The following is a 21,563-nucleotide window of genomic DNA, read 5'->3' as shown; positions in this document are numbered from 1 at the left end:
TTGTTGTCTTAAGTTACTAGATAATAGCACTTTACTGATAATCACAGCAGGATTGTGATTGAAAATAGTTTTGTTTACTTTCAGTCATCTATTGAAACTTCCATAAAAGACAATCATGCTATGTTCTGCAGTAAATGTATTGTTAGCTATCAAATAAAACAACCTAAACTTGCAAATTGATCAACTTTGAAATCGTAAAATCTTTCTGGCAGTCTGTTTTTAGCTGTAAGAAATAAGACACGCCCACATCAACTACATTGATACTGATTGATGGTTTATTAAAGAACAGCTAACAAACTTGGATACATTTCCCACTGACAGCGCTGCATAGATGACCTTTGAACCCACAACACTGACAAGCTGCACAATGTACAAAATAGACCAACAAATTGAAAAGTGACATTACTATTAAATTATTCAAACTTGGAAAAGAAAAAACTTGCTTCAAATGCAAACTTCCTACAATAAGGATAGAAAAATATCACATAATTTTTGTTTTTGTTGCGATTTCAGTCTACAGAACGACATATACTGTTCTATTCAACTACTTGTAGTCACGCACTGCAAATGAATAGATTTTAATAATTACACCACTAATAATAAACGAATTAGCTGTGTCTGAGTAACTAGGAGCTTCTGTATATAAACAAAGCTAGTTCTCTACATATATAACACCTTTAGATGAAGGACATTTAATAGAAGACTGGACATGGAATCTGTAAATCACATGAACAGGGATGTGATTGGAGGGCTGATTTTCCACCCAAATTCTGGAATTTAAAGACATGTCGCTGAGGGCGCTCTTTATAGCACAATTAATGGCGCCCCCAACAACACTTCTTTATCTAAAATCTCTTCCATCTGATTATAAATTCCTTGCACACATAACTCTTATCTTTTTATATTAAACTGGACTCAAACTCAACACAATCTGTGTCAGCGACTGCCAAATTTGACACCAATCCTGGTACAATTATGATGCAAAGTATCCAATGTAATGCTACATTTACAATCACTATGCAAAAAAAAAAGTTGATGTCAAGTCATTCATGTAACTTTAAGAAATGTTATGTATATGATTATATGTTAATGTGCTGACTAATCAACACACAATGTAGCAGAAGTGAGTGTGTGTGCATTCACAGTTCATTCAAATAGGTTATACTTGACGTAAGGTACTTCTACATCTTCACCATCCGTATCATTGCAACATAATTCTAGAACCAAAGCCTTGACATGAGGCTTGATTCTCTTCTTAGAGACCCTCTGAACCACTTCCGATACTCTGCAATAAAAACAGAATGTTAAGTTTTATGGGATCAGTTGTCACTATAATTTCATCATATTTCAAGTCCTGATCAAGTTGAATGTACCAACAAGCAGTCAAATACAATTAATCTTTATGGGCTGTGGTAGTCCTATGTCCACAGACTACCAATTCAGGATTTAGAACCAATACATACTCACTCTAAGGTCGTTTCAATACAAACAGTTCTATTTTATTTTTTGATTGTTTGGGGGTTTTTTATTTTTCAATCCCATAATTTTGCCTTGAACTACAAAATTTAACTTGAATCCAAAAAAGGCCAATTTTTTAGACATGTTTATTTATGATCAGTTACAGTCAAACCTGTCTTAGCGGTCACCCTGACAGAGCGGCCACCTTCTCTAAGCAGTCACTTTGTGGCAGTCCCATGCAATTTTACATGTTAATGACACTTGATAGAACGGCCACCTCTTTAACGCGGTCAGCGGCCACCTATTACCGGCCCAATTTGGTAATTATACCGTGTATAACGGTCGGTATCTTTGAGTTGAAACTCTCAATTGAAATAGAAAGTCGTCAGAGGTTGTCCGATGTTTTGTTTTATCACCGTATCGGTGTGAAAACACACACCTCCTTTGGTTATACAATAGGCACTGCACTACGGAAACAAGACAATGACGTAGTTCGTTCATGTTATTCACTACGGCCACACTGTGGGCATCACCCGGTAACATCAGACAGGGTGACCGTACCGCCAATAGACCCACAGTAATGTCAACGATACCCGTTTAACACTTGCTGCAGTGCAGAAAGGAGTCAGAAACTTTACCGTACAAAGAAACATCGAAGTACAGTTGACAGGTCGTAGGTCAAAGTGCGTCATCACGTAACACGTGAACCACAGTCACTCTGTGCGTGAACGTAAACAAAACATCAATGGCGGCAACTGTGTTTCGGAGCGAGAGCTTCGTACATTTACCATTCTATGCTTTTGCATCGTAGCTATCATGTCGTAACAAATTGTATCGCAGCATTATTTACCGTTTATCATCGAAACCATGGCGAAGGCTGTTCGGAAGACGTTGACTTTGAACGAGAAGGTCAAGATTATCAGTCTGTACAAAGTGAGTGGTTCTGTGGGCTCACGCAAACTGGCTGAGAAGTATGGTGTTGGGCGTACCCAGATACTGATCATAAAGAAACGCAAGTCTGAATTTTTGGAGGAGTTCGAAAGCAACGCACCAGGTGATCGTAAAAGAAAGATTTGAAAGACGAAAAACTGTGTTACATAAATTTGTAATTGGACTAGACTATTCATGATTGATATTTTTCACAGAAACTGCAAAATTACTTCTAGAATGTATGCAAAGCAGAGTTGTCATTGAATTGTAAATACATGTACATGTATTTTTGATGTGAGATTAAATAATTAGTTTTGAAACCCTTAATATTGTGTTGTATTTAGTTTGTGTCCCCACTTCTCTTAACTTCTAAATGTTTTGGCCACCTGATTACAAAAACAACCAACCCTCTACAGAAAGGCCACCTCTCTATAGTGGCCACATTTTGTTAGTCCCTTGGCTGACCACTATACACAGGTTTGACTGTATTACTTTTTCCAGATATGTTCTGCGGGATTTCATTTTGCTTTAGAGCAATTCCAGTCATGCCACCACCTATCAGCTAGTACTCACAAGGTAGTACTGAACTATGTCCCATTGAGACATACTTTACAGACTACCATGGATTTAAACTGTATTTACTACACCAATACACTTCTCTCACATAATGTTGTTAATGCCTCTTTTCTGTTCTACAAACCAAAGTGATTTCAACACCTATAGTTGCACTGAAACTGTTCTGCTAGATATCCTGACTTACTCATAACACCATACACCCCAAACTTGTTGGTAAACATATTTGCATAGCAGTATTTGATTTGTGGGTCCGCATCCAAAAATCAGTACCCTCAACGAATCCCGATTTTAACTTATTACTATACTACTTATAGATAAAATAGACCTGTAATTAACATGTATAATGTCTTATTGGTATTTTAACAACAATTTTCAGTGAATTTATTTTGTTGGCTGTCTGATCGAAAAATCACTACCCCAGTTAGAGCTAATGCAGAGTGTAAAACCATCATAAAACTTACCTCATTGCCTTCCTTTCAGCCACCTTAGCTGGTGGCATGAAGAATGAATATATCATACTGACTCCCTGTGACAACATAGTGATTTCCAACTTGTGATCATTTTTGAAATAATCCATGAATTGTTCCAGTGTCATCTCTTTGCCGTTCTTCATGCCCTGTAGTTCAAATCTATCCCATAATGTAAACTCTTTGTCATAGTACTGCAATGAAACAATAATATGTGTATATAAATATTTGGTGGTTTCCCACTACAGTGGTATTCACAAGATGATCTGTGTTATGTTTAGTGTACTGCAAGTATATGCTAGCCTACAATCCCAGTCATATAGCTTTTCTCCTACCACGCCTGGCATTTCGCTTGCAGTCGGTTCTGCAAACCTAAAATTAGATGACATCCTGCAGCGACGACTGGATATGGTAATTGCATTATATTACTGCTTTCACTTTGATAGGAGTTAGTTGAGTTTACGTTTAATAGCAGAGCAATAAATGATATATTTCTGAGATAATACATTTGTCTTTTGTTCTACATCACTTACAGAATGTTAGAATTTGGTAACTTGTTATGAGAATGGTGTGGAGAATAAATTATCGTAGAGCTCAACCCTCCGAGTTGGTTCTAATCACATGGTGACATTACTGACGCCATCTCACAACAGGAAAAATTTATAACCTATAACAATTTGGTACCTGATTTCTGGCTGAAGCTTTATTATAGTAAATGGTCATGGCATGGTAAATGCCGTGGTAGGGGAAAGGTGAAAGGTTAAAGTTACCCACATGACTGGATTCTAAACTTAGTATATGCAATGCCAAATAGAACTTAGAAGAAACTGCCCAAATCAACTCCAACTCACCTTGGCCTTGGGAGCAGCAATGGGTTCCGAGAAGCCGAAGAATGGCAAGGCTAAATTAATGAAACCATTCTTGTACGATTCCATACTCTTGTTTCCCATCACAATCTTGAGAAGTTCCAAACACACAAGACCAGTGACAACAGAAGTAGTAGTTGCTATGGCTGGAATGATCTTACCTGCTATTAGTTTACTCTGAAAAGATATAACATAATCCTCAATGTTATACATAACCTTTTTGTATTTAAAGCATTCACAATTACTTTATGATGCACGCACACTTGTTAAATACATTTTTTGTACGTTGTATTCAGAGCTTAGATCTATAACTGCTACAGCTGGTGGTCACACTTTGACATGACATGACATGAACTGTATTATCTACATTGTTCTATTGGTTTTCATTAGTCTAAACAGACTACAGTCTTGTGACACATGTGGTGGTCTAGATACAATGTTCATTAGTCTAGGTGCTCTTAACTAACTGCTCCTAACGTCCTACCATTAAATATAGTTGAAAGTACATTGTGGAGAGCAATGAAGTAGGTAATTACCTTATGTCTATCAGCTTTTTCAATACTATAGTTTTCTGCTCTCAAATTGGATGCAGCAACAATGAAATCCATGTGGAAATTGGTATCATCATCCTGTATTAAGAACAATTGCATAGAGTCAATATTCACAAACGACTCATTAATGATATTTTCAGAGTTGACAAGTGATATGGTAACGTGCAAAGTATTGGTCGAAATATTGGCATTGTAGCAAGCATGCAAGTACACGCTAACACTCACACTCAACACACAAACACACACGTCCATGCAAATACACTACTCACCCTCAGTTCATTTATACTTTAGAAAATTAACGAAACTTCGTTTTAAGAAAGAAATCATGTAAATAATTACACAGCAGGTGAAGTTGAAGAATCTACATTGATACAAGACTGATTACATAATTACACAGAGTACTTGCCTTTTCAAAGTCTATGGGCATCATCCTGAATTTCTTGAAGGTCTCTGCTGCTGGTAGATTTTTTTTAACATCTTCAAGCTCATCATCGTCAGCTGATCCCTGTGCTGATGCGGCTGCCTCTGCTTCTGTGGTTTCTATTCTGACACCACTCCTTGGTACAAACTCTGCTACCCTGACATTAGCTAATGTAGCTGTGATTGCATCTCTGTCTCTACTTCCTTTAAGACCATACATGGTAGCTTTAAGATTGGCAACGGCTACGATGTAATCTACATGTTCTTTCTGTAACAAATCACAATGAATGCCTTTTTAGAGGACGATTTGAATTTTGATCAACTTTGGATGTTGCTTGATGTGAGCTATGCCTTATTTTCAAACTATGTACATAATACAAAACAAATAAAAATGTTCACAAAGCTGAAGTACAATAGTCACATGGTGTGTTTTTTTTCATCATATTTTAGGACAACCTAGATGTACATGACTACATTCACTATACTGTAAGCATGGATTTTTTCATACAAGAAAATTCTGTAGATTTTTTTTGTGTACAACTGGTTCTCATCCAGTTTGGTATGATGCATTTATATACAAAGAAGTCTGCAAATGACTATTTTCTTGTCTTCCTTGAAATGAGAGAATTTGTCCAAGATGATAGCTTTCACGTTGACAGTTTTGGCTCCAGATAATTCTATGTACTTGCAATACACAGATTAAACACCAAGACGAGGTAATCAAAATTTATGACAACACGATTCTTTTAGAACTGTTATTGCATTTAGGTTTACTGCATGAATGACATTTAAGATACTCATTATTGAGAAACTTTGAATGACTTCACTGACTCGTAGGAAAAGACTGTATGATTTGACTTACAATGCTGGCATCAAATGTAATGGGATGAGGACATCGTTTGGGTCCAGACCAGAATGGGGCACCAGATGATGTCACCTGTAGAAGTCAAAATACAGTTATATAAGTGACAAGAATCTTATGACGACGTCTGATCAAATGCATTTTGTTGTTCAGTCATTTTATACTTTCACTTTCATAACTTTTTACTATCGTGGAAGTAAAGAATTATTACATTATAATATTTTATGACAAGAAACAACAGTACTATTTCAATTAGTAACCCACCCCACCCCCACCCCCATCACCACTACAAGATAGTAAGTCATGGTCATCTAAATACTATCTTCTAGTCATCAGCTGAGATTCAACATACAAAATGGCTGAATGTCTTTGAAGGTGGCACCTAAAGTCCACCTCCCATTATCCAGTAGTAACGCTGTACAGGCAGGCACGCTTTTCAAGATTTGTACACTTTTTTAAAGTTTGTTTGACCCTTCCATTATTCACACTGTACATATAATTTAAAGTGATCAGTGATTATTTAATATCTTTCAATACAACATACGTTGTACAAACACTGAAAACAATACATTTAAAAATTCAAATGTTTTCATGCAAATAAATTAAATTATACTCACTTGGTCTGGTGGAAAATTGAAGAGCAATTGTTTGATTTGATTGCTATATTGTACTTCAAAATAATTCCTTGCAAATCCTACACAATCTTCAAAATGTTTTGGTCTTTCATCCACCAGACATTTCTTGACACTGAGAAAGTTCTCCAACTGTGAATACAAGAACATTGAATATATATTAGTTAAAATATTTTACATGGAGATACTTGGACATATCCCTGCTAATCTGTATTCCTGAAGAACGAGACACTGGTGCAAGTTAAAATACCAGTGGTATGTACACTATACGTTTTACACAGACAGAGTAATTCTAGTTAATTCAAAATTTCATGTAATTTACATTGACACAGTAAGGTGATACGACTACAGGCAGGGGGGGGGGGAGCCAGCATCTACATGGAACTTAACTACAACTTCTGAATATGAACAGGCTTAAAGTAAAGTCTGTACATGAATATTACATCCAAAGCTGTGAATTGTCACGGTACTATGTGCTATGTTGTAATAAAACAGTCTGGTTAAAACTGTAAAACATCATTATCATATCTGGGGATATGAATTTTGTTTCCAGACAATCGATTGATTTTTTTTTTTTTTTTTTTTTTTGGGGGGGGGGGGGGGGGGGGGGGGGGCATAATTTTTGGTGTCCCAAAACACACATTCATCATATATGTTTTCCACACCATGTAATACCAAATACTGATGTAGTTATACATATACATCAGACACAATTTTATTTTACCTTTTGCATCAAAGCAAGAAGTGATGAAAAGTAACACTCTGTTTACTTTGTGTACAAAAAATTGATTGAACATGTACTCAATTTAATGTAAACAAAAGTGGACATACAGGATGGACATTTTCCTGTTTGAAATTTCCTTGAAACCATTTGAAAACATTACATGTATTACTTACTGGTTGCATGCCAGGTAGTTTCATTGTTCTGTCCATGAACTTTGGATCTCTGAAAACAAAGAAAGAGACAATTGTTCAAAAAGTCAGATCAGCTGCTCCTCACTAATTTCCTAGTGGTGTAAATTGAAAATTAAAATTGGAATTGACTTCTCAAGAGTTTTTGCCCTGGAAATAAAAATCTTTGTACACCAGCTTTACAAGTAAAAAGATGAAAACATCTGCTGTCATACCAGTTCCTTGTTTCTTACATATACTGTATAGATGCAGTATTTGTTGATCAATGCTTGGATCTTGAAACTTGAAGTGATGCTTTACAAAGTACTACATAACATTTTATGTTGCTATACTTACTGGGTCCGACTTTGTGAATTTAAAATATCAATTGTGTATATGGTTATTGCATTTCTAAGCAACCGATTCATGTGCAAACAATTACAAACCTTCAAAAAATAATTTTTGTTGTAGAGAGTATTGATAGTAATGTGCAAAGAGTGTTGCTGTTGCTGTTGTTGTTACTTACGTCAAATATTGATTTGCATTATCTGCTGGATTTCTGAATAATCCTTCAAATTCGTCTCTAGCCCACTGTAGAGTATGTTCTATGGCATTAGGGAAATTCTTCAAAGTACATATGGGAATGGACTTCTCTGGTGGATCTTGTGAGGAGGAGTAGGATTCCGTCACATGTGGCAGAACAACTTGCACATTACCCTTGGTACCCAAAGTACCAGATTCTAGCAACGGTTTACAGTAATACACACAGCGACGGTCCATGTACATTCCTGTTGAAATTGAGGGATAAGAGAGTTGTGTTGTAGTGTGATGGATTGACAAGTGACTACATAGCATAGCAACAGACTGCAAACAGGAAATTGATAATACAGCGCCCTCGCTCAAATTGGGGGTATCATCACCTCATAGTAACATTTCTTAAGAGCTTTGTCCCTTCGTATTCTGTAGAAGTGTAAATCAAGAATGTTTTCGTATTGTTCAGACATTGAGGAAAGCAGCAGTGCTCTATGATTAACAGAGTAACCTACTAGTATACCATGTATACCCCCAAGGTACACACAGACAGGAAGTAGAACGCCACCATGGCAAATTTTGGAAGGGCCTATTGAGGAATAAAGAATGTGTTGTAGTGTGATGGACTGACTGAACAGTGTGTACATAGCATGATTGACACCCTCTGCTACAAAACTTTTGAATTCCATTAAAACTGCAACGATAACAATCTATACAATCAATAAGTCACTATCAAGCTATTACAGCAATATTGAAAAAAAAACCTCTGGTGTAAAACTAAAAGATCAATTTTTTATACTCTAGCCAGCGGTTTGACAAGTTACTATGACACCAGCTAATCTATATCTGAATATTTATCTATACATTTCTATGAATCAGAATACTTTTAATATTTTCATAAACTGAAAAAAGTCACACTACTTCAAAATGTCTACTGCCAACTAGTCTTTTGCAACCACAATCAAAGAGTGATAAATTCACATTAATGAAAATTCAAGTTTGTACAGGTAACATCTTTTACGTTAATTAAAGTAGCTCTCTCAACATAATCCAGTTTACACTGAACTAAATTTTATTGGCAGAGTATTATTACATAGCCTGGAATCCATGTTGTCTTCTTCAATAACAGTGTGGGTAAGCCAGTGATGGCCCACAACTTTACTACAAACTACAGTACAAGTATATTGTTTAGTCATGAAATTTCTATCCAAATTTGGGATTTACTTCCAAGAAATTTTTTTGACTCTGTGAGTACAAATTCTGTCACTAAGTATGAACCAAGAGTCCCATGAACATTCACTCTCTCAAGTATATAGTTGTAACACCAATGACGGCCCACAACTTGTATCGGTACTCAACCACTGTACAAATAGGTATTGAAAAGGAGAGTATATCTTACTTGCATCCACATTGTCCAAAGCATTGGCCACACCATCCAAACTTTCAAAGAAGTCGTCATTGTAAATATTTTCTGTTTCAGGACCAACACGGTTTTGATGCGATGTAATGTTTACATCCGGGTTCATTACCTTCACGGCCTTTGCTGCTGTGTCAGACTTCATTTTCTGAGGAATAACAAATAAAGTGATTATTCATTATGAGTGGAAAGCAGATGATAAAATTTTCATTCCACACAACTCTTATATACTACATAAGACACACATCAATCCATGGTGACTCTTTACCCTAGTCAATAAGACATGCCATAGATATAGAATACACCTTCATAAGTGATGGGATATTTATTACCTTAATTGAGTACCTTTTCAAATGGTATTTCTTAACTTAAGTCTGACAATTCCCCTGAACTGATCATACATTTGTTTCACTTCAGTTTACATTTTAATAGCCCATGCAGTTCATATTTATAGGATTACAATTTACATGTAAGTAAGTTGTCTGACAGACCTATAGAAAATGGTCTTGAACCAAAGAATAATCCTATGTAATCCTTACCCTCCACTGACAAGATAACACTAATACGAGAATCTGGGATTGAATCCTTGGCCTTTACAGCCGATTCGACAAATTAAAGAACGATAATGTTTACACAGATGTTGATAGATTAGTAGTATTGGTTTCCAACTTTGCTTCACTTGTGGAAGTGTATAAATGTTGAGACAAAGTTGGAAACCAATACTAGTAATCTATCAACATCTATGTAAACAATATTGTTCTGTAATTTGTCGAATGGGCTGTAACATCTTACAAATCTTCAACACCATTCGGTACACATGCATAATACGCAAATAACTGAGTAGAAATTTTCATTTAAAACAAGTTGTATTTATTAACTTGGTGAGAGCAATGACCTTTGACATTGGAGATGTGGATTTGTCATGCTAACAAAACTGATTACACCTGGTTGCACAACATGTGGGGTCAGAGGTCATAAGAGGTCATGAAACATGGTAGTTACATACCTGTACATCATGTGGCCTGAATAGAAACTGTCTATTCAGATTGGATTTCTCAATACTGTCCATATCAGTGACAAAAAGTTTGCCATCAGCACTACATCCCAAACCAAGCATTGCAAAGTTCTTTAACATTTCACATCCAATAGCACCGGCACCAACCTATAAGTCAACAAATCATGTCAAATATTAAAATAAACACTAAACAAATAAATCAGTAAACAAGACCCACTATTCAAAGGACTAGCAATAACTATTGACGGCACAAAAAAATACAAAAACTTCTTGTTTCTCAAAAAATTAACATAATGTCTGCCTATGTACATGTACACTTCATTTGATTTGATTGAAAAGTCATTGTGAAGGTTACAAAGTCACTTGTACAATGTGTTGTCAGGAAAAGATGACCAAAAATATAACATCTACAAATAACGTATTGAATATCTATTTTGAATGATGAAATTAGATTTCATAGTTTACATAAATATACACTTATTATATGAAAAGAGACTTGTAGGAATACTTACCACAAAGTACTTCTGTGAAACCAATTTCTTCATGAAAGTTTGTCCAAACACAGCTATTTGAGAATCATACCTAGAATTTGTCTGAAAATAAAAGTAAATAATTTCAATTTCTGTAGATATACACACAATTTTTCAAAACATCTAGTTTGGGTAATTGCTTATAATATGTCATAAAACAGAATTTTGCTTTAGTTTCTCAATCAAGTGATTTAATGATTTAATTGAAGACTTCAGCAGTAAATTGGCTATAGAATGACAACAATTTTAGTTTGCAAAACAAACACCAACCATCAACGAAACTGATAATAAACTGACAACAATTTCAGTTTGCAAAACAAACACTAACCATCAACGAAACTGATAATAATTCTCAATGCTTACAATGACATTTACCTCATGCTAGAGGGTCAAAATCGAACAAGAGGGAAGACTTATTGTCATGCAAACCTACAGTCATGCATGTATGTAGTGCATGGTGTAGAACTTATGGCAATCAACCAAGAAATCAACTAATTGTAATCCTGGTGACACACTGTGTAGTGAGTGCACGGTGTAGAACTCATGGTCGTCAACCAAGAAATCAACTAATTCTGTCATGCAAATCTACAGTCATGCATGTTTGTAGTACATGGTGGAGAACTCATAGCAGTCAACCAAGAAATCAACTAATTGTAATCCTGGTGACACGGTGCATGGTGTAGAACTCATGGCCGTCAACCAAGAAATCAATTAATTGTAATCCTGGTGACACACTGTGTAGTGAGTGCATGGTGTAGAACTCATGGCCGTCAACCAAGAAATCAACTAATTGTAATCCTGGTGACACACTGTGTAGTGAGTGCATGGTGTAGAACTCATGGCCGTCAACCAAGAAATTGAATAATTGTTACTGCGTGTAATTCTATGCCAGGGCTACGGAGTAAACTCAATTTCAGATAATAAAAAATCTAAAGTTACGATAGTGGGTTACTTACTGGTTGGTAATCAGCTTCAGGTACGGAATCTGAGCCATCCTCTGGTAGACACTCCAAAGCATCAAAATACAGCCATTGTTTTATAGGGTTAAATTTACCACTACATGCCTACAGACAACAAACACATATCAAAGATGACATTACATTTTGTAATTATCAAATTTCATAAGGTAAATAACAATCACACCATAAATCAACATTTAGTGTAATTAAAATAATACACATTTGTTTTTCGGGGTATTTTTTTGTGTTTGATTTTTTAATTTTGTTTTTATTTTCATACAAAGAATACAATAACAAATGAATTCGTTGACAGACAAGTAGATTCATACGTGGACATTTCCAAAACATCATCGATTACTGAAATCATTATCATAGTTATTTTTATACACTATACACAGCTGTTTTCTGTTCAAGGGCGAGACAAGATGAGCTCCTTTTGGAAGATGGTGTGAAGGCCTTTAATGACAAATCATCCTAGTTCATCCTCCACTCAAAATGAATTGCCTGTGTGAAAGTATGATTTTGACTTTTTTGGATGCAAGAAAGGCAATATCAAAACTGCAGTGTAAAATCGTTCAATTCAACGTCATAATATGCCAAATTTTATTTCAATAAAAAGTACCTTCAGAAAACAAAAATTTGATCATAAATTCTAAATATAGGAAACCATCATGTACAATACAGCAATAATTGAATTTCTAACCTTCATAACTTCCTGTGCAGTAATTCCACCAAACACTGCTTGCATTGGACAGATATCACCTCGTGCACTGAAAGCAAACTGTGTCAGTAGTTTCTCATCTACTGATTCTTGTTTAGATGCAGCGGATGCCTTACTGTTCACCTCCTTTGTAATGCCCAACAATTTATCAGCATCCTCCTACAACAACAACAGAAAGTAAAATTTATCAAAAATAATTTATATTACGCTGCATGGGAGTAAAATTGATCATTGACAAATAATTTATACTATTAAAGCAAACTGCATGAGATTTTACACAACTAGTATATCTCACAGTAACACAATAAGAAAGAAAAGTTTGTGGTATATACAGCACACATTCGAATATCACTTGTTTTTGAAGTAGTCGCAAAACAACATTGCACACATACTGCAGGTCACTGGCCAAACATTATTTCTGTCATATTTTCAAACAATACAATAGCAGATGTTAGGCCAAACCTTAATTGTGTGATGTTTTCAAACAATAGTAGATGTCAGGCCAAACGGTAATTCTGTGATGTTTTCAAACAATAGTAGATGTCAGGCCAAACCGTAATTCTGTCATGTTTTCAAACAATAGTAGATGTCAGGCCAAACCGTAATTCTGTCATGTTTTTCCACTGTAGTTGTTACATCTCCCTCTCCCATTCAAACTGAGTTTGAACACAAAAATCTAGATATCTCACACATCCTTATTCATCACATAATTTTTCATCACAGCGTTCTCCAGCCTTTCAAACTAAGACAACCATGTAAACACTGGTAACATGTCCTTACTCAAAATCTCTGTTTTTTTAACAACCACTTTAGGTTGAAAAGACATATTTTCTCAGTTGAATACACCACAGCAAAACTCTGAAAAAAGTGACAAATAAATACCTACCTTATTATGTGGTCTTGGAAGACCTCCTGTTGCCTTGACATATTCATGCAGTGCTTGGTATGCAATATGTAACTGTCCTGGTCTGTCAAATTTGGCGAAATCAGTTATAACAAATTCCGGTTCTTCCAATGATTCCCTCATTGATTTCTAAAATAAACATTTTATTTGAATTAAATATCAAGATTACATGTCCACACACATTCTCAAGAATTTCTCCATGACGTGGTAGTAGTTTCATATCCTGTTTTAACTCCAATACAGTACATACCCTGGCTTCATTCTATATCCTGTTTTCACTCCAAAACAGTACATACCCTGGCTTCATTCTATATACTGTTTTCACTCCAATAAAGTACATACCCTGGCTTCATTCTAACATTTGATATAAATGTATCTATTACCAGCTAATTACTAACAGTTCAATTCAAGCTGGCCTCAATTTGCCCATTTCAAAAAACAAATTCACAAATGGATTCTTTTATAATAAAAAAAAATGAGTGACGCTACTTTTATCTTGTATGTTATAATAATCTTAATATGATTCATTCCAATTGTCAAAACTACTGTTTTCTACAACCATTAACAAATGGAGTCGTTCGACAAGTTGTTTATATCAGGAATAATTTTGAAAATTCACAAATTTATATTTCAGAGGCTTTCTCGTTATATTCTTTCCTCTTTTCTTTTTAACTATCCTTCACACAATCATAGTATCCACCTCCAAGTCATCTTATTTTCCATCTTTCCTTTCTTGTTTTCTTTTATTTTTAGTCTATCTTTTACACAAGTCAACAAATCCCCAGCAAGTCATTTGATTTTTTTTTTGAAAGTAAAATAGACTATACTTACAAAACTAACAGAGGTAGGCATTTTGACTTGAGTCACAATTCCACCTCTAGCATAGTCCGACAAGTCACTGGTATCACCAATACTGAATGTATATGGTCCCAATACTTTTATTTTACGGGGTTCACAACCATTCAACTCAGTCATACCCTGGAAATAAACAATGCTTACATAATTAGCATGATCATTTTAATTTACGCCATTTTCTCAACAAATTGCTTGTGCCCCCCCCCCTCCCCCCCCCCAAAAAAAAAGCCCAACTCTATATGGTTGCTTTCTGTCAGACTGGATATTTATTATGGATGTTATTCCCTAATATTTTTCCTTGTTATGTTCAGCCAAGGAAAATATAAGTGACCTAAGGAGCCTTTGTACGAGTGACAAACCTTAGGTCATGAGTATTTTCCAGCTAAATGAAGAAATATATATACAAGAGATTCACATAATTATACCAGCACAAGTAAGGTCAAAGAAAAATCGGGGAAATTAATGACAATTTTGAACGTTTTGACTTATATTTAAAACACAGCAGAACTAGTGATGTAGACACACATTGTTGTAACATAGTCGCATGTCGTGACGTAGAATGACCAGAGGATATATTGCATATTTTTTATTGAACTTGGCTCATGCATGGTATAATGATCAGTATTGTAAGACAAATGGAAAGTAAAGTGAGAACAAAACAATGTTTAGAAACATAGTTCTTATAAGTCATCCAATGTCAGACACATATAACGTCAGAATAACATTTCTTCTAAAGTTACAGCAATACAATCATATGATTTCTCACGACAAAGCACATCAAAGCACTACAGAGACATCCACTAACTTGAGACACTACCGTACAAACTTATCTAAATGTTAAATACTTCCATAAAATTCATCTTGTCTTTACATCTATGCATCCTGAAATGGGTATAAAAATCTCTGTGTACATCATTGATACATTTATACAAAGTGCATACTTCCTGTGTTCCAAATGTCAACAGCAATGATATGAACACGTTTAGTCTTGCACTACATACCTGAATTTCACTGAAGGAGACATAGTCACCACTTTCATAGCCATGACGTGCTTCATCCAGACAGGTTACAACACCTTGAGCATCCTGAATACAACATTGAATCATTTTATTGAGATGGAAAAAGATCTGCTACAATACTCTACAACTAAACATCATTTCATTATTAAAATACACATCCAAGTTTCTTGCTCAAAGTCTTTTTTTCGTTTGACAATGCACAGCAACCAAACATAATAACAAAATCCAAGTTTCAACTTGTTGTATAATGGCCACCATTTATTTCTATCAATTATTACATATGTACCAGAGATTACTAACTTGCACTGGTGTACACACATACTAGTGGTATTATTACATATGTACCAGAGATTACTTGCACTGGTGTACACACATACTAGTGGTATTATTACATATGTACCAGAGATTACTTGCACTGGTGTACACACATACTAGTGGTATTTTCATTGCAGTGCAACACTGAAAACATTACTGCATACCTGCCTGCAAATGATATTCACATGACGACACGATCGTTCGCTACACACAAAATCATGTTGTACGACTTTTATGGAAATTTGCCATTTCAGATACAAACATATGTAATAATAACAAAACACCATGTCATGCGAGTTCCACTGTGGGTACTCAGGAGTATTTGCACCTGTGCCTGAAGTGTTTTCTGCTGCACTTTCACTCACTACTCTCATGAAAGTATGAGTGCAAAGAATACTGCAAGCACTCATGGAAATACCTCCGAGTATGCCACACCTGCACTTACTAGCATGTCATGGGGTTTTATCATAGTATTACAAACTTAAACACCAGAGGGTGTTTTCAAAGCTTATTGAAATGATACTGTTCAAATTGTGTTTACCTTTGTCACTGAAGCAATCATGTTACTGGTAGGTTGTTCTCCTGTGGTGTCAATGACAACAAAATCCTTACCAAAGTCACAGAAAATCTGACCAAACAGACCTTTGGTGTCAGCTACAATCAGTTTGATTCCCTTAGAGTGGCAGTAATCACCAATCTTGATTTGGGTTTCTAGAGAAGAGTTTGTGAGAACCACAACCTGTGAATAGATGTATATAAAATGATGTTAGAGCAAAGGGTTGAATCTTTCCAGACATAGCATCTGACATGAATACTACACTAAACAGGGTCGGATACCTGACAAAAATTGATCTGTATATTCCCCTCCATTTTCATCTTGGTGCTAAATCTGAATGAAACCAGTCATGCATAGCATAGACATGCAGTAATAAAATCACAAATAGCAAATAACCAATAACTCTCTCTTGCACCCCCACGGCACCCCCTTTTTTCAGGCTGCATCGATGGGTGAGGAGGGGGGGGGGGATGAAAATATCTAGTAGTTCTCGCTTGTCAAGTGATATAGTACTATATTTAGCATTACTAGCATGAAAGTATTGTAGTTAAAATATAGCACAAGGACAATTAGATGACCTTCCTTTTTCTAGCAAGAGGTCAATACATGACTAATAGACGAGTAGGATGTCATTTACATAGGGATTTGTGACGGGAAATTAAACTCTTTATGTGGAGCCAGTGAAGCACATCACAATTGCAACATAAAATTTGAACTTTCATTTTCACTTTCCAGCATCATCAACAAAGAACAAACAGGGCATGGGCGGTATTGGTCCATTTGTCATGTAAAAACAAGCGACCTATCGGTCAGAATAGCTCCGCTGTTTTTTTTTTAATTTTATTTTTTATTTTGGTGACATGTAGAAGTGGTTCAGTTCTTCAGCTCTTTACTATGCAGTTTTGTTTTAGCGATGCAATAAAGTGGTTAGTGGTTTCATATGATGTCTCACTATAAAACACATTTTACACAGAAGTTGGTAATGTATTGTACTTTTATACCATAGTCACCATATTATAACAAAAATTTACTGTTATGAAAAATTGCACAAAATCTCAGAAAAAAAATGACTGGGAAATGCACACAACAAAAAAAAAAAAATTTTCTAACAAATTTACCAAGTCAACAACATTCAACTTGTACTAGTTGTAGTAGATATATATATATAGGGAAGAAATGTATTAATCGCCATCTTAGTTTCCGTATGGCGACAATCCCCAAGTACCCGAAAGAGAGTCATTCTCAGCCAACAGGGTTTGACACTGGAGTAAAAAAGTCACTATCCCACAGGACTAGTAAAATTGATAACGTAGTAGTCCTGCAAAAAAATTGGTGGTCCTATCTTTAAGTGCTTTCGCTTGTTCACTTAGGCTCTTCATCTCTCTTAGTTTTTGCTCTACTTCTAATTCACTTTTCCAAACCCCATCATATTTATTTCAAACCGTGTGTTGTAATTGAACTGTCTATTTCTTTGTAGTTGTTTGTGCATCATCAACTCCTTACTGTAATTTTATTCTCTTTTTTATGTTTTGGAACTTCTTCTCTTTTTTTGTTGCTTTCTGTGAGTAGTTTGTCTTAATTGGGGGGGGGGGGGAGTAATAAGATGTTATGTGGTCTTATTTCTAGCTTAAATACTACATAACATTTCTGGTACACATTGATCTAACTATTGCATTTTTAAAAGACAAAAAATTACCTTCCCATGGAGCAAGTCTTTATAGTGTTCTCCTTAGTGCATATTAGAATGTATTTACAACATAAAAATAAATAAATTTGAAGGTTACCAGCAGTTACAGCAAAATTTTGTTACTAATTACATGTACAAGTCACCTCGTCTATTTTCGTGTCTATGTACTTCCAGGTTGACATTAACGTTAAACATGATACAGTCGGCCCTATAATTACTAAGAAATGACAAAACCGTTCGCAAAATAAAGTTCAGGATTTTAATTTTTCAAACTGAATATCAATATCCACTACACATTCAATAACTGGTTTCGCATATTTAGAAATGTGCCCCAAAACATGAACACGGAACACGGAACACGGAATCGTGTCAGTAGCCCCGTCTACACGGCACTAAAAATCCTACCTGAGTATGGGGCTAGTGTTACTAAGTTAGCAGTTTCATTGTAGGCTGTAAGTTGTACCGGTAAAAAAAACAATCATCACATCATGTAGGAAGTACAAAAACATAGAACACGTTGTTTTCTTGCTGAATAAACTCACTGAAATAACAACACGGTCAAATTGCGTCTTCGATTTTGACAGCCACCATTGTTATGACTGAGCTTCACTTAGTTCCATTGAACGTGGCCGGGCGAATGCTGACATCCAATTTGTACAGCGTTTTTACAAAGGGAGCTCGTCAATAACCTACCGAATAATTAACTCAGAAACGTAGTTTAAATACTAACTGATCTAAAAATTACTGTTCAGAAAGACTACGCATCCGTACATAAATACGAATTCATGCGACAAAGATTTCAACTTTATTACTTGTTACAGTGTAGAGGCCAGCCTTACCCTTATTATACACATATCATCGTACAACTAATTTTATTGGCTATAATATTAGCTACATTTGAAAGGTCTCACTTGATTGGCTCATCCTTCGCTATTCCCGTTTTCAAGAGACACCCTGCCAGAATAAAGTGCCACGTAGTACAGCAATGGCGCGAGATCGCCTGTTGGGCGACTTTCCCACCGGGTGTGCTTTTAGAAAACTACACAACACATGCTTTTATGACACGGAATCATAGAAAATCTACCCCGTTTCCAAACTAATCGTAATTTTATCGCGAATAGACAACCAGAGTTGGTCAAAATAGCAAATTAAAAAACAAATGAATTTTACTATGACCGTGAATTCATCATATAGCCGGTGGTTTGAATTCTGAGCTCCCTAATATACCTATCGAAAAGTCACTATCCCGTCGGACATTTTAGTAACCTTTACTGGTCCTTACAGAAAGTTACTTGACTCGCAGGATAGCAGACCAGCGTGTAAATGTATGTCGAACCCTTGCCATACGTTACAGCATAGGCCCTCCTGGTTACAGTGGTAACACTCGTTCATGTTCGATTAAGTGATGAAGTGATCTTTTTTTAAATTTCTTTTCATCACAACAAAATCTGCGCGATCAAAAGTGTTGTAAACTAAACCAGAAAGAATTATCGGGCTGGCTAAACTTCCCGAAGAACTGGAGTAAGGTCCAAGTCCAAGTAAGCCCCGATAGTACGTGAGAAAATCGTCTCAAACTAGCGATACAACTTTCAAAATATAACTTGACATGTTAGAGTTATACAATTGAAGACGGGTTTTCACTCGAAAACAACAATTCTGTGAATAATGACACTGAACGCAGCGATTTCTCGGACGATGTTACCACTGCACTGTAACGTATGGCTGACAACGACTTGCTTCTGGGTTAGTCCCTCCTGCATCCGGGTACTTGGGATTGTCGCCGTACGGAACTACCATATCGGTAATTTTGACGCTGTAATTTTGCCACCAATATTGATCGTACAAAAACAAAACTCCATAAATGAACCACAAAGTACTTTCCCTTTCAAAATGTGGTAATTTTAGAAAGAGTATTATCGTTTTTATTGACGACTGACTCTGTCAAAAATCGTTCGATACACTTCAGTTCAGGCATGGAAGACTTCTCACAATGATAATGAGTGCATATACTGGAATGAACCATTCTGTAGGAGGGGTGGAGAATTGGATTTGAAGTTTACAAACAAACCTTTTTCGAACAAATATTTGTCATTTGGGCGCACAATGCGTAGAATTAAGACTATAGCACATATTACATTGCTTGTTTGACGTCAATAGTGTCTTTTGAAAAGTTGCACTTTACCTAAAGTCTCGCGGACTGATTTCCAATATGGTGTCGGTCATTATGCTCATTAACATATTCATTTTTTTTTCAAATTTCAAAAAAAAAAATCATAAAAAATAGAAGAGAAGACGTGCTGACTTGAAATTAACAAATCTAAGTAAGCTACCCCCTGTGCATCAACACACCAGATATCAAAGCAATCTGACTTAAAGTTTATGAGGAGTTGATGAAAAAGTCATTTTTGGAAAAAAAATCATAAAAAATTGAAAATGGCACAGATCAACTTGGCATGAACAAATCTGAATAGCCTCCCCCCAGGGAACATGCACACCAAATATCAAGAATTCCGACTGTCACTTTCGGAATAGAAAGTGAAAATATAAAAGTTTGACGGACACCTATGATTCACTCTACTCTCTATACCTCAATACCCACCTATACCTAAAGCTACGCTTTCAGCTTTCGCTGACAGCGGAGCTAAAAAAGGGCAAAATTGTTTGCTTGTTTGAACACACTAGCCACAGAATTTGAACATTGTCTTCTCTTCCCTTTCTAGTACTATTGATGATGTAGTATACAGCACATGTATAAGATTCTGAAGAAAGCAAACTCTGGTGTTTTCAAGGTTCCCAGGACACAGTGCATCCCTATATGATATAAAAACTGAAATAGTACCTGGAATTTACTGATGAATTCTTCTGTCAAAGGTCCAGTGTGTGTATTTACAGGTACATAGTTATTGAGCTCTGCCAATCTTGGTTGAGTGACTTCTGCACGATTCTTTCCAATGTCAGCTTCTCGCAAGAAGAACTGAGAAGACAGGTCTCCTATGGCCGCATTACCCTCATCGTGAATTGTAACCGATTTAACTCCACCCAGGACCACATTTTTAGCAACTTCAATGCCAAGACCTCTCATTCCAGAAATGAGCACATTAGATGTACCCATACGACGCATAGCATCATGGCCAAGTACATACCTATGGTGAAATGAATGATAAACTAAATGTAAATAATACGACTTGTGTAGTCATACTTAAATGTGCACCTCTGGTCAGACAACCCTGGTAATCATGGCTTTAGTTTCCTAAGATAGACACAAACTAAAACTATTGTTCAATGTGGTAGATTACACAAGAGGGCGGTAGCGGCTCCTCTGTTGTGTGGATATAACCACCCTGCAGTGTAATCAAGTTACTGTGTGGTCACTTTAGAAATTTAGCTATCAGAAACGCCAC

At 35.9% G+C, this 21,563-nt stretch overlaps 1 protein-coding gene across 5 annotated transcripts in view; it reads right to left on the bottom strand.

Moving 5' to 3' along the window:
• Positions 1-253: 253 nt before the first annotated feature.
• The window catches only part of LOC144435765 (ubiquitin-like modifier-activating enzyme 1), a 33,112-nt gene continuing 11,802 nt past the window's right edge, over positions 254-21,563 (bottom strand). For all 5 annotated transcript variants that reach the window (XM_078124710.1, XM_078124421.1, XM_078124572.1 and 2 more), the window contains exons 4-22: positions 21,002-21,305; positions 16,461-16,658; positions 15,587-15,670; positions 14,562-14,708; positions 13,713-13,859; positions 12,809-12,985; positions 12,103-12,210; positions 11,129-11,209; positions 10,608-10,763; positions 9,584-9,749; positions 8,180-8,441; positions 7,660-7,708; positions 6,748-6,894; positions 6,131-6,205; positions 5,255-5,536; positions 4,834-4,926; positions 4,283-4,474; positions 3,426-3,625; positions 254-1,285 (exon numbers count right to left, since the gene is read on the bottom strand). In XM_078124710.1, coding sequence (XP_077980836.1) covers positions 1,147-1,285; positions 3,426-3,625; positions 4,283-4,474; positions 4,834-4,926; positions 5,255-5,536; positions 6,131-6,205; positions 6,748-6,894; positions 7,660-7,708; positions 8,180-8,441; positions 9,584-9,749; positions 10,608-10,763; positions 11,129-11,209; positions 12,103-12,210; positions 12,809-12,985; positions 13,713-13,859; positions 14,562-14,708; positions 15,587-15,670; positions 16,461-16,658; positions 21,002-21,305 — 3,007 coding nt within the window. In that variant the 3' untranslated portion in view covers positions 254-1,146. The remainder of the gene's footprint in view (positions 1,286-3,425; positions 3,626-4,282; positions 4,475-4,833; positions 4,927-5,254; positions 5,537-6,130; positions 6,206-6,747; positions 6,895-7,659; positions 7,709-8,179; positions 8,442-9,583; positions 9,750-10,607; positions 10,764-11,128; positions 11,210-12,102; positions 12,211-12,808; positions 12,986-13,712; positions 13,860-14,561; positions 14,709-15,586; positions 15,671-16,460; positions 16,659-21,001; positions 21,306-21,563) is intronic.

This window comes from Glandiceps talaboti, chromosome 1 (genome assembly GCF_964340395.1).
Source record: "Glandiceps talaboti chromosome 1, keGlaTala1.1, whole genome shotgun sequence".
NCBI lineage: Eukaryota > Metazoa > Hemichordata > Enteropneusta > Spengelidae > Glandiceps > Glandiceps talaboti.
Note: the sequence above shows the minus strand (reverse complement) of the source record. Positions and strands in the feature narration are given on the sequence as shown.